Source organism: Lampetra planeri, chromosome 76, assembly GCF_965212315.1.
Source record: "Lampetra planeri chromosome 76, kcLamPlan1.2.h2, whole genome shotgun sequence".
Lineage (NCBI taxonomy): Eukaryota > Metazoa > Chordata > Hyperoartia > Petromyzontiformes > Petromyzontidae > Lampetra > Lampetra planeri.
Genome location: NC_136181.1, coordinates 1,273,397 through 1,287,227, shown reverse-complemented (window position 1 = coordinate 1,287,227; position 13,831 = coordinate 1,273,397). Strand labels below are relative to the sequence as shown.

The 13,831-nt window shown below is 47.8% G+C and overlaps 1 protein-coding gene across 3 annotated transcripts in view; it reads left to right on the top strand.

Annotated features, from left to right (window-relative positions):
- LOC144737965 (P2X purinoceptor 4-like) overlaps nt 1-9,717 on the top strand; it is a 135,515-nt gene extending 125,798 nt beyond the window's left edge. For all 3 annotated transcript variants that reach the window (XM_078620880.1, XM_078620881.1, XM_078620879.1), the window contains one exon: nt 8,038-9,717. In XM_078620880.1, the coding sequence (XP_078477006.1) occupies nt 8,038-8,100 (63 nt within the window). In that variant the 3' untranslated portion in view covers nt 8,101-9,717. The remainder of the gene's footprint in view (nt 1-8,037) is intronic.
- Nucleotides 9,718-13,831: the final 4,114 nt, after the last annotated feature.

The window sequence follows — 13,831 nt, the reverse complement described above, 5'->3', positions numbered from 1 at the left end:
CTGACCGTACTATCCGCCAAGCTGTTTCTCCCACAATACAGAAACAACCACCTGAAACTCCGATCAAAACCATCACGTTGCCATACATAGCAGGCGTGACCAAAAAGATCTCCAAAATTCTAAGCAAACGTAAGATCCAGGTCCGATTCAGTACAGTACATAAAATCCGTGATCTAATCCCATCTGTGAAAGATGTCATTCCTGACTTGCAATACCCTGGAGTCTATAAACTGAGTTGCATGTGTGGTTATTGTTACATTGGGGAAACGAAACGTCATGGCGCTGGTCGGGTCTGCGAGCACAAGTCAGATCTGAAACACGGCAAAACTGATTATTCCGCCGTTGCTGATCATTGTTACAACGCTGTGGGCTCTCATGATATTATCTTTTCCGAGACCAAGGTGCTCTGCAAACCTTCTGGCTACCATCAAATGTTTGTGCATGAAGCCATCCAGATTATACACACATAGACGTAACTTCAACCGTGATGATGGGTACAAATTGAGCAATCATTGGAAAGATGTTATTAACCATGTAAAAAATATTTAACTACGCATATTTGTGCCATCTTATTTGACAGGTACTAGTCTATTTTACCGAGTTGTTGACATCCCCAGCGTTTAACAGTGCTGCTATTTTTGGTTTTGGAAGCCAGCACCGGCCGTAATTCTTGCGGAGGTGCTTAACAGGTACCTTCCCCTTCTAGCCCCTCCCCCCCCACCCTCCCAGTCCCTGACTGCCACATTTAGATAAGCTCCTCCCCCCTCCCCTTAACCAGTATATAAGATCTTGTATCTTAGATTTCCCTTCACTTGATACAGTAAATTTTGGCTGTGACGGTCTCACCTGAAGACGGAGACTTGTGTTGCCTCCGAAACGTCGTGATTTAATTTAGTTATTTTCATTTATTATTATTATTTTATTATTATTTTTTACCTACGTGACTTTACCGAAAAAAACCCAAGAGTATGAATCCTTGCAGTCACGAAAGCTTCAAATCTAGTTTGTAGGATTGCAGCATCACTAAAAATCATACCAGCCTATCGCCGCAACGTGACCGCATTGAAATCCCTGGCCCAACCTGGCCGCTGTGACATCGCTCGATCCGTTCGGCTGGTCTATGACCGAGGCAAGTTGTATATTTATGTTGTATTGTTTATTTAAAATAGCAATGTGAGTGGATGTGTGTGCAAATTCCCATATGTGGATGCGTGAGAGTGCACAGGTGTAATTGTTCGAGTGTGTTGCTTTGAATGGGAATATCTTTTATGTGCGTGTGTTAGAGAGATACTTTTTTAATGTATCTATTTATCGGGTGCCATGCTAGCTTGCTAACAGTGTGTTAAAACGCGATATGGGGGAAGATAAGTTGTTTTGTATGTTTTCATGACATTGCATCTTTGTGCAAAAAGAGCATTTGTACGTGATTATGCGTACATATCTATGTGGATTTTAGTGTGTGTGTGTTTGTGAGTGTTTGGATCTGTGCGAGTGTGTGAGGGGAGCGGTAGTGTAGCGGTTAGCGCGCTGTGCTATGAACTCGGGGATCCGAGTTCGATTCCTGCTCATGGCCAACACCAGTGCCGATTCTCTGAATCGGTCTTGGGCCTCTCCTAGGTCGACTCAGCCTCAGACGAGTATCTGGTGTGGTGTGTAAACATCGTCACTGGGGAGACAAAGCCGACCAGGCGTGGTGTTGGCCACCCACCCCCTCGTGTGCCATTCCGGCCGTCATAGGTGCTCGCTAACAGCACTTGCCCCAACAGTCTGTTAAGGCCTTAAGAGGGATCTTTGTATTTGTGTGCCTGTCTTCATATGTGCTCGCAAGCAGCACTTGCGATGATATGCTGTTAAGGGCTATAAGGGGGATTGTTGTCTTTGTTTGTGATAGTGGGGAGTGGTTAGTGCACTGCACTATGAACCTGGCGACCCAAGTTTGATTCCCGCTCACGTCCAACACCAGTGAAGTATATCTGAACCAGTCCTGGTACGGTGTGTCAACATCGTCACGAAGGTGCTTGTTAACAGCACTTGCCCCAACAACCTGTTTAGGTTATACGGGGAATCTTTGTCTGTGTCAGTGTGTTTATTCTCAGAATATTTTAACAGCAGAGGTCTCACTCCGAATAAAGTCGAGCGGCAATATCTTTTAATATGTTGCGTAACGCTGTGTGCAAGCTACCTGGTCTGTCGCTCCGCACGAAGCTTCAGGTCTCCTCGGCCACGGTCATTCCTTCCTGTCTCTACGCTTGCAAAACGTGGACCCCTCTGATGGAACATCTTTGCCAGTTATAAACATTTATGCTGGCCTGCCGTCGATCCATCCTTGGTTTAACCAGGCTGGATTGTGTGAGGAGCTCACAAATCATCTAAATATCTGGGCAAAGTCCCATCGGTGGGCTCCTCTGGCAGGCAAGGCTGCGTTGGCTGGGTCATGTAGCCCCTATGCCCAGCCACCGCATGCCTAAACAACTACGCCCTCCAACAACAACGGAGGGCAGAGGAGCGACGCGCACAACAACGAGTGGAGTGCCAGGTGGCTAAAGCACAGCAAGTTGGCACAATAGGGGGCACAGTTGGTGCATCAGCCAGTCGTCTCGGTCATCTCAGTCAGTCGACCCGTAGCACCTGAGTCTGCCCCATGACCTGCCAGCGTGCGTTCGACACTTCACGTGGCCTCAAGGTGCACATGGCCTGGCACAAGCGTCGTGGTGACGTCACCGCCACTTAGTGGTGAATGGCTGGTTGTTGTTATCTCAGAATCAGAATATTTATTTATACTGCAGGAAGAATCCGATAAGCTATAAAACACTTTTCACAGATGTTCACTAGGGAGACTATAACGTTACAACAAAAACAATACACACACGATAGGAGTACAAAGTACAAGGAAGGTAAACAAATCACCCAAACACATACAGAAACAACTAAACCATCCCCATCCTACCAGACAAAACCCACTGAGGTATTAACTTATTTTTCAAAAGCGACGTGGCCACAAATGGTAGCTCAACAAAGTGGCTCATCATTTGGACATTTATAGCAGCAAAATAATCTAAATAGCCCAAACGCATATTTATAAATATGGAGTGGAAGCCCAGAGAATCTGTTGTGTGGACGTGAGTAATATCAGACCTAAGGGGTGATCTCGACCACCCATACGGTCTCACGGAATTTATGTCAGCTTACGCAATTTGTTTAATAGTTTTAGGATTTTGGTACTCAGCCCCTTGGTGAATATCTCCCAGATCCTGTTCTCATGTGGGGTAGACATTTGGAGATATTGGTGGCTGTTAGTCCCGGGTTGTGGTGGGCTCACCTCCTCTCAATCATGTTTTCTGAATGGTGATGGTGGTTGCTTATGTCCCTATCGAAGTAGCAAATCTATGGAGGATTGTGGCAAAGATGATCCGTCTAATGCCTTCAATTACTTCTTTCAAATGTCACAAAAACAGTTGAATGCCATCAACAAGTTAGTCTCAGCACTACCATTATGGTGAGTAATGTAGATGTAATGTATTTACCCCTTGTGATCTGATCAGCTTACTTTCTGAGCCTTTAGGTGATGTTTTCGCCGAGTAAAAACCCCTTAACTCAATCAACATCATGCCACGTATTGAGGAAGTCCAGAGAGTGACATGGCCTCTGAGATCAGATCTAGTGAAGTGCAGGAATGACCTTCCAAGGGAACTGCTGAGTGAGGATTGTGATTCTGGACTAACATACCCAACATCATCGCTCCGGCTTGAAACCAAAAACACGTTCTGCAGGATTGGAAATATGACTCATGTCCTCCACAAATTGGCATAACATTTGTCCTGTTGAGCCAAAAGTTTTGCGGGACTGGCATACGGCCTACATGACCCAGCCAACGCAGCCTTGCCTGCTTGACGCATCTACGAGTAGCACAGTATAGGGTGGTTTTCCATTTGCTTCCTCATTTCTGTTTTCACAACAGCAACCGCCATTTGCCACTAAGTGGCGGTGATGTCACCACAGCGCTTGTGCCAGGCTATGTGCACGTTGAGGCCAGGTGAAGTGTCGAATGCCCGCTGACAGTAGGTCAAGGGGCAGACTTAGGTGCCACGGGTCGACTGACTGAGATGACTGACCGATCCACCACCTATGCCCCCTATTGTGCCAACTTGCTGTGCTTTAGTCACCTGGCACTCCGCTCGTTGTTTTAAGCATCACTCCTTCGCTCCCCGTTGTTGTTAGAGGGCGTCTACCTCCAACTGCCCAGTAGCATCCTTCACGAGCTCCTCCGCAGAGGCCGATCTTGACACTGCTGATACCAGTCATCGGCAAGTCCGCTCAGCTCCACATCGTCCCGTACCACATCACTCCATCTCTTCTATAGCCCATGCCGCGCCTGTTTAGCCCCCTAAATCCGGCTGAACAAAAGCTGTTTAGGCATGTGGTGGCTGGGCATGCGGGCTACATGACCCAGCCAACAAAGCCTTGCCTGCTAGAGGAGCTCACCAATGGGACTTTGTCCAGATCTTTCAAGGATTTGTGAGCTCCTCACACAATCTAGCCTGGTTAAACCCAGGATGGATCTTAAGCAGGCCAGCCTAAATGTTTCTAATCATCAAAGATGTCCCATTAGGGGGGTCCACGTTTCGGAAGCGTAAAGAACGGAGGGCATGACTGTGGCAGAGATGACCTGAAGCTTCGTGTGGAGCGACAGACCAGTGAGCTTCCACATAGCGCTACACAACCGATGAAAAGATAATGCCGCTCAACTGATTCGGAGTGAAACCTCTGCTGTCAAACCGGAGCCACTCATTAGCACACTGCCCAGGTATCGGAAGCTCTCCACTCTCCACAACTGCCCCATCACCAATTGGGAGTTGTGGGGGTCGAGTGTCCCAAGGTACAAAATACCCAGGCAGGTGCTTAGTTTTGGTGGAGCTGATGGTAAGGCCCCACCTCTTAGTGGCAAGCTCCAGGTTCAGCAACAGCACCTCCAATTCCTCTTCTGAGTGAGCAGCAATTACCAGATCATCAGCATACATAACATGGTTGACCAATAGGGAGCCATCCCTTGACCACACCCGGGCATTGATCAGCCTCCCATTGCATCTGTACCAGGTGGAAATTCCTTCGGTGCAGCAATTGAAGGCTTCACAAACTACATGGTCGAAATGGATGTTAAATAATGTGGGAGCCTGAGGACATCCCTGTCACACCCCAAAGTGAACAGGGAATGGCTCCGACTCCCGGCTACGTAGTTTTACTAGGGCCCGCTCACCATCATGAAGGTCCTTAGTGATCGTGAGAAGAGAGACAGGGACTCCAAGAGCACGAAGAACAACCCAGAGCCCAGGCCTACTGATGGTATCATAGGCCTTGACCAGGTTAATAAAGCAGAGATGTAAGTCTTGTTGGAATTCCCTACACCTCTGCTGTCGCAGATGGACAGAAAAATGAAATCTGTGCAGGACCGCCCTTTCCTTAAACCACATTGGAGTTCCACAAGCCTCTCCTCAGCGTGCCTGGCAAGGCAATGTTGAATAATCCTTGCCAGGGCCTTTCCCGGCACACTGAGGAGTCTGTGCGGTCCCCCTTCTTAAAGAGGGTGACCACCAGGGCATCCTTCCAATCCTGCGGAACCCGTCCAGTGGTTCAGACTTGTTATAATGTCATGTAGGGCAGTCTGTGCACAAACGCCACCCTCCATCAGCATTTCGCTTGGGAGATCATCTCTGCCCGGTGTCTTTCCTGGTCTCAGACTCTGGATCGCCTTCAGTACTTCCTTAACAGATGGCACCTCAGCCATCCACTCATAGGGTTTGAATTCTTCCTACAATATTTGAGGCACCACAGCCTCGGCAGGGTCATACCCACTTTGCCGCATGATGTTTTCCATGCTGAGGGATTTCCCCTCCCAAAAGACCTCACAGAAATTCTCAGAAAATCTGCAAACCACGACCACCACCCATGCTTGCAGCGCATCATGGCTCTCTGAACCTCCGAGCGAAGGCTGCAGTAAGCCTCCTCATTATCTGAAGTGGGATGCTGTCGACGATGAGAGTGGGCCTATCGCTTTTATTCAGCCAGCCTGAACACCTCTGTCAGCCAGGTTCTCCGGGGACGTCTGGACCATGTACCCAACGCAGCCATTGCAGCTGAATGAGCCACAGTCCTAAACCTTTCCCATTTCCCCTCGTCATCAGGAGGAGTGGGGGGCGAGGCCAACCCCAGCCGCAAGCAATGATGAAATTCTCGCTTGCAACTTTCATCAGCTAGCTGAGAGCAGGCCAAGATGGGTTTGAATTGGGTCCTGGGTGTACACCCACCACCGGAGTAGAAGAATGGCAGGCGTATCTTACAGATGACAAGTCGATGGTCAGTGGGCAGATCAGCTCCATGGTAGGTCCTGGTGTCAAGGACATGGGCTCGCATACGTTGTTCCGTCACTATGTAGTCCAGCAGATGTTCTTGCTTGGACCCAGCATGCATCCATGACGTTGTGTGGATGCGCCAATGCCAGAACAGCATGTTGCTATTTAAAAGCCCATGGGCTGCACAAAAATCTAGCAGCCTCCCGTTGTTTTTGAGCTGATCTAGCCCATGCATTTCAATCACTCTAGACCAGATGCCAGCATCATGACCAACTCGGGAATTAAAGTCACCCAACAGGATGACTCTATCCCGAGGAGCCACTTCAGCTAGCAAAATGCTGGCCATGCCTCGCACCCCAGAAAGGGCATAACACACGCCCAGGAGGTGGGGGGCGTCACAAGACATCTGGACCACCCTGTCCATTAACAATTTGCCCAATTATTATTCAGCAATTCTATCAACATTTTTTTCATACTTTGTAATACCAAGGTACCCTTCAAAAGTTAATCAATAGCAGTGGTCTAATTAGATGCATATTAATAAATCCTACTCATAGTAGCATGTTGCAGACCGATGGCACAGTAGATGATGCATTGTGCTATGAACCCAGTGACCTGAGTTTGGCTTCTCGTGACAGAAAATGCAGTGGCGAGTGATAATTGATCTGTTCTTGTCCCCGCACCGCCAACCCCTTCTCCTTCAACAAAGGTCCCCCGTGTAGCCTCAACAGCCTGTTGGGGCAAGTGCTGTTAGCGAGCAGCACCTATGAAGGCCGGCACTGTGGCACACGAGGGGGTTGGTGGCCAGCACCGCGACCGGCCGCCTTTGTCTCCCAAGTGACAATGTTATCTATACACCGCACTAAATACTCGTTTGAAGCAGAGTCAACCTAGGGGAGGAGGCCCAGGACCGGTTCAGATCATCGTTATCACTGGTGTTGTGAGCGGAAATCGAACTTGGGTCACTGGGTTCATAATGTAGCGCGCTAACCACTACACCACCCCAACTTGCTTCACGAACCCACATTAACCAGAATGGTGAAGTATGATCATATAATCCCCACGACTCGCACGGTGTTGATGTACTTCTGGAATTTGAACTTATGTACTTTATTTATCTAAGGGTCGCCACGATGGCTAGGATATGTTATCTTCCTCGCCTGGTATGCAGGATGTTGGGGGTTGTATCCTAACTTTGACACCTGGTATATATTTTGGAGTCCGAGTGTCTCTCTCCCCGTGGTCGCATGGATGTTTTTTCTCCTTGTCCTCCGGTTTTTCCCTGTAAATTTATAAACACGCAATAAGATTAATGAGATTATTTGGCTGCTATACATTTCCACGGGATAAGCCACTTCACTGAGCTATAATTTGTGGCCAGGTCACTTCTGAAAAAGAAGCTAATAGCTCAGTGAGCCTTTCCTGGTAAGATAACATAGTTTAGTTTCTATTTGTATGTTTAAAGTGATGCGCTTACTTTTCCTATACTTTTCTCTCCTATCGTGTATTTGTGTTTGTTGTTGTAACGTTCTGACCCTGTGCTCGTACTGGACATCTGTGAAAAAGAGCATGATAGCTCATCGGATTCATCCTTCACTATAAATACAGATTATAATTCTGAAATTATAATTTTCATGTTGTTATCATATTCACATTCGTTTCAACGTAGATTTGTTCTGTTGCTTTGCAGGTTGACCCCAAAACAAGCAATGGCAACGGTCCAGAGATTGAACGCCTGCAAAATGCCGTTTAGAAATCCTCAGTCAAACGTCTAACTTCTCAAATGCCGAGACGGTCTTATCCGTTTATATAGTCGACTCTAGCAACGTCTTGCAGCACTAGCCTAAAACATATACCGTACTCTATATATTGCATGTTTATTTTTGCTATGCACCGAGATTAATCCATTGCTGGATCAAAGAATGCCCATGTCCATCATCCCTCACCACGATGGTCAGTGCAGTTTGAAGGTGAGGAGCATTTCTCTTGGGGTCCGTACAGTACAACAATGGATTTCCACTGAATTGTACTCTGCTGCCCACCGCTTATGCCAGCAGCAAACTATGTCACCTGCTGTTTGCGTGTGTTGCCTATCTCAGCACTTATCCAGGCTAATTATTGCTTATATTTAGATATATGAGAAGAGCTGACACATTCGGAGTTGTTTTGTAATCTAAAGCTTGTATATACTGCCCTGTACTTTTATATCAGTTACAGTTGCATATGTACGTCAGTTATATACTCCTTAACTACATAACAGACACAAGCAAGTATTCCATTTAACATAATTAGAAATGCTGTATATTAGTGCAGACTGCTCCTAACCACCAAAGGAAACAATAAACAAACATACACCATACACTCTAAAAATGTCCAGGCACCTTGAAGAAAATGCATGGACTCCTCTACTTACGAACGAATTAGGTTCCAGAGATCTGTTCGTAAGTCGATGTGTTCGTAAGTTTAACTTTACTCCTTTCGATTCGAAACATCTTGTACGGCATGTACACTAAACACGGGGAATGACTTTTAAAGTTGTATACTCTCCTGAAAACGTAGATGCCACTGGTGTTTCATGTTCTGCAGATAAAGATACCACCACCACCATCTATTGCACGGCAGTTGAACTTACTTTTCTCGGTCCGAACAGGAAACTAGGACGGGTTTGTTCATATATCTGAAAGTTCGTAAGTCGAATGTTTGTAAGTAGAGGAGTCCCTGTAAATGTATTTTTTATGAGAATTAAAGCATTACGTTGCTCATTTTTCACAGCAGCAAAGCATTTTGAAAAGGTGGCCGTCCTTCTTTGAGCAACTCTCCCAGTGCTTGGAAAAGCATTGCCATAAGATATTTGTTTCTTTCTCCTGAAAAACTTTCATGGTCTTAGTTTTGTGAGATAATCTATTGATTATAAAGTTTGAAGAGTCTTACACAATTTCACACATGCTCTACAGCAGTGGTTGTTAACCTTTACTGCAGCCTGCACCCCTTTGGTTCTCAATCGTACAAAAATGTACAATCTTAATACATACATAGGGTTCGATTAAACAAAGAAGTTGTAACTTACGTGCCCGTGCTTAATTTGTGTTTTCGATTATTTACCTTTAAAAAATCTAGCCATGTATTGTACCCTCAGAAAGGGCATCTCGCACTCCCAGTGGGTGCGTGATGCATCCTACCTAAAGAAAAACCACTGCTCTACTGTAACATGTGAAATTTCTTACAATCTCTACAGCCGTGCCGTCAAACCTATAAAAACAAAGTGTCAAAGCCCTTCCTCAACAGAGCATGAGGGGTACCCATCTCTGTTAACAGGAGTGAGTTGTAATGCTGTATTTAAATGCTCAATAAACACGCATCCTAAAATATCTTCCAAAACTGTTTCAACCATGGGTTTTTAAACAATGTGTGTGACTTTGGCTTTTCGCCACAGGATTTTATTTCTTCTCTCTTGATATTTTTTCAGTGATATAGAACGTAAGGACTTTCCTTCATACATATGTGTAGTAGGTTCCAGGAGACTTGGACGACGTAGTTGGAGGCACACTTATTTATTAAGCACAAAGTACATAACAGGCCGAGATGTAAAACACTTGAAGGGGTATCGGCCCCTTCACCCGTCTAACTGGGAGATCAACTCTCTATGTCCCAGCTAGCCTACTCCTAGGTCCTCCACTACCGGGCTAGGGGAGGCTAGCTAATCCAGCCCTGGTTAAGCTGGGATTACGGCACCCTGAGTCCCCAGACCGGCTCTTACAAGAGCATCGGCTCTGGGCTCTCGGGGCCACGCCACTGGCTTGCCCTGGTCGGTCCTGAGAAGGACAGCGATCCAGGGGAGTCCCAGGGCCTATCTAGCAGGTATTCTTGCTTCACTGGTTAAGGCTGAACACTGAACCCCGAGCCTTCCGGCTCACCGCCTTATATAGCAACTCCCCCACTGATGGGTGGGGCCGTGGGAGATCCCAGCTCCATGTGAGCCCCCCAGGCTGAACGGTGCGGACGTCGATGTAAGCACCTCTCGGCGTACGGGCATAACCACGCCCAGTGTGTTTGTTAAGCCCTCCGTAACCCCTCTACATATGTAATGACTGATGCAACAGACCACTTACCTAAAACAAGCGTACGTGCAAATGGACAATCACGAAGTCAACCAAGGCCTCCAATTGGTGCAGAGAGGCCTCCGGAGTGATTGGTTGGGAGGCGAGGTTCAAAGAGATTGGAGGATAGATTTGAACATAAAAGGCAGGAAGCGAGGGTGGACAGTAGAGGAGTGAGGGAGAGGATTGGATGAAGGAAGTGGAGTGAACGGAGCTTCCAGAAATAGGGCTCAGGGAGTAGAAAGGGGACAGCACAGGGGGGGGGGGGGGACGTTCGGGGATAGTACGAGTCTCAAGCATCAAGAACGAAGCCCGGGCCGAGTGTTATTGCTGTGGTCCAAATAAAAAGGCTCAGAGTAGCAACGTTTGTCAGCGTCTTTACGCATATGTAGGGTACTGTACATGGCAAGGGTTAAAGTGGGGTCAGTGGAGACAGGTGCAGGGTACTGTATGAGGGAAGGTTCGAGAAGGGAAGTAGAAGTGGTTGTGTCTGCTCGAAGAATCTACCGGGGGAAAGCGCTATAAGTTACCAGGGCGTGGCCAAGCGGGTATATAAGGGGGGACGAGGCCCGCTATTGGGGCGCTGGCTTGGGGACTGAACGACGATGGAGGTGGACAACATTGGGGCTGAATGTTGCAGATTGACATCGTAGAAACATCGAGCAGAACTGTTCGAGACCTACATGGTGGAAAATATCAAGAAAGACTGTCCAAGTTAAACTAGTGGAAACCACCAGGGCTGCAGATAGACATAGCCTTGGGAAACGTGTTAGTTTCCTCTCACATTGTAAATACGTTACTGTAAAACAAATTGTCCAGAAAATGGAACCTGTGAAGGAGCTTCTATACACTGGTGGCAATGGTGGGATTTCGTCAACAAGTCTAAGGAAAAATAATCGCCAAGGAGCTCCTAATTAAGACGAGTTATCAACCCCAAGTGCCCCAGGTTTTCGAGACCCAGAAAATAGAGCGAGAGCCGGACCCCATTGGCAGCCAAGTTCCCAACGGAGGTAGAGGCCCTGCCAAAGGCCCAAGAACCAGCATCGCCAGAAAAGGAGATGTCAGGGAGATTAGACCACCTTACCTCAGTGGTGGATCGACTGGTGACGACAATGAAGAGAAGAGAGGAGGAGGGAGCAGGTGCTGCGTGGCTTGAGCCAGAGCCACCACCACCATTGACCACGCGGCGAGGAGCAAGCACCAAAGTGCAGCAGCCGCTACTTCCCCTCATCGAGCAGCAGGTGAGAACCGATCAATTGGTTCAACCGCAACTGGAAGCTGTGCTGCAGACCTCGACTACCGTGAAGGAGAATACGAAAAGGCTGGGACCCTTAAAATTATTTATGGCAATGGGAAACGATTGGATGGCATTCATCAAAAGATTTGAAGCAGCCATCAAGAGTCAGCCAATGGAGTGACGAAAAAGCGCTACAAGCGCTGCCTATGGTGTTAGATGACAGAACGCTAACAGCCTTCATTACGATCCCGGAAAATCAACGCGCCACACTCCAACAAGCTTGTGAAGGGATGACCAAGATTTTTTGTCCTCCGTCCAGTGCAAGGCAGCGATTTTCGGCCTGGAGAAGGGGAGAGAGCGAGCCGCCGATGGTTTATAGAAGCACCTTGCTAGTGCTAGCAGGTGTGGCATTCCCGAGGATGGACGAGGCGACCCGGGATGTGCTGGTGGCGGAGCAGCTGCAAACTCTCCTCGATCAAAGCGGCATTACATTGCTGATTATGCCAGAGAGCAACCAAACTTCAATGTGATTTGCTAATTTCTCTGGGCACATGAAGAACCCAGGGCACCATGTGAAGTAGCGATGCAGGTGACAAGGGCGATGGAGAATGGAGGAGCAGGAGGACCAGCGGAGCCGACGGGGACAGCGACAACAGGGACCGCCGCAAAGCCCAGCACGGTGGGTGATCTACAGGCTTAAACAATCCAAGGCGCCAACTACAGCAGCAGCGACTATGGCAAAACTGCGGAGGAATCCGAGACCAAGTGGTGATCTACTGCTACCACTGTGGGTGGCCGGGCCACATCGCGAGAGAATGCCAAGGGGAAGTTGACCCGAGACAACCAAGCAAGCCAGCTCCGGACAACATCGCGGGGCTTCCCAAGAGCCAGGCAAGTCACGACTCCACGTACACCCGGCCAGACACACATGCACCTCATTTCCATAACCCTCATCCCCATCATCACCAGCATACCACTCGATCACGGCGATCTGGAGTGACATAACAGGGCAAATAAAGCCAACATCTCGGGTGAAGTGGAAAAAGTTAGCGAGACGGGTCATAGCAGCAACCTACGGGAACATCAGTTTTGGCGGGAGCGATACAGGGAAATCCCGTGAGGGTGTTGGTGGACAAGGGAGCATCAGTAATCATAATTTCTCCACTCGTGTTTGATAATTTACCAGCATAAAAACATTGGCTTGAACCAGATGACAACACATTTGTGGAGGCTAATGGCTGTAGTCTATGAATTGTGGGAAAAGTTAACACAGACATCCGTATCGGAGAATGTGTTTTACGGACCCTGTTTTGGTCTCCTCTTCCCTAGCAGTACCATATCTACTAGGTACTGATTATTTAAGTCGGCTACCCATTAAGATAACCATGAACCCGGGCTATTTCGAGATGCCGTCAGGTAAAATAATATATTTTTTGCAGCCTGATGCGGAGACAGGAAAGGCCGCCAGAGTGCATACCCTGGTGCGAGAGTCGATGATGATTCCGCCGCTAGCACATGTGTTAATTCCCTTGTGATATCGATCACCATTAATCACTTCAAGCGCGGACACAACAATTATAATTGCACCATTGGGGCCAAGAATCAGTCGATATTTGCTCGCGGTGGTGGACAACATTTTAAGATGGAAGCAGCAGCTATGTATGCAATTTTTAAATACGTCAAGGGACGGTAATTGCGCAGATTTCCCCAGCCATTGAGATTCATGAGATGCAGTAGTAGCGGGGATACAGGAAGAGAAGGATGGGATAGGGTCTCCCTGGGCAGAGGAAATCGTACAACGGAACCCTGAATTGACTCAAGGTGAAATAAGCTGTCTTAAAAGTCTCCTTCTAGAATTTGAATACGTTTTCAGCAAGGGCCCGCATGGTCTGGGTTGCACGGACTTGTATAGCTGAGGAAGGTGGGGGGGAAACGAGGGCAGGGTGAGTGTGGGGGCGGGGCGTGGGCTGGAGAGGCTAATCCTAAGGGTGGACGCAACATACTGCTCCTGTACATCGGATGGGGGGGGAGTGGGATGGGGGGAAAATTGTGCACGATTGAAACACTGCACGTCAAATTTCTTAGTGATAGTAGTGTGCAAGGCTGGGAATAAAAGACTGGAGATGTGGATATGAATATAAACTATAAAG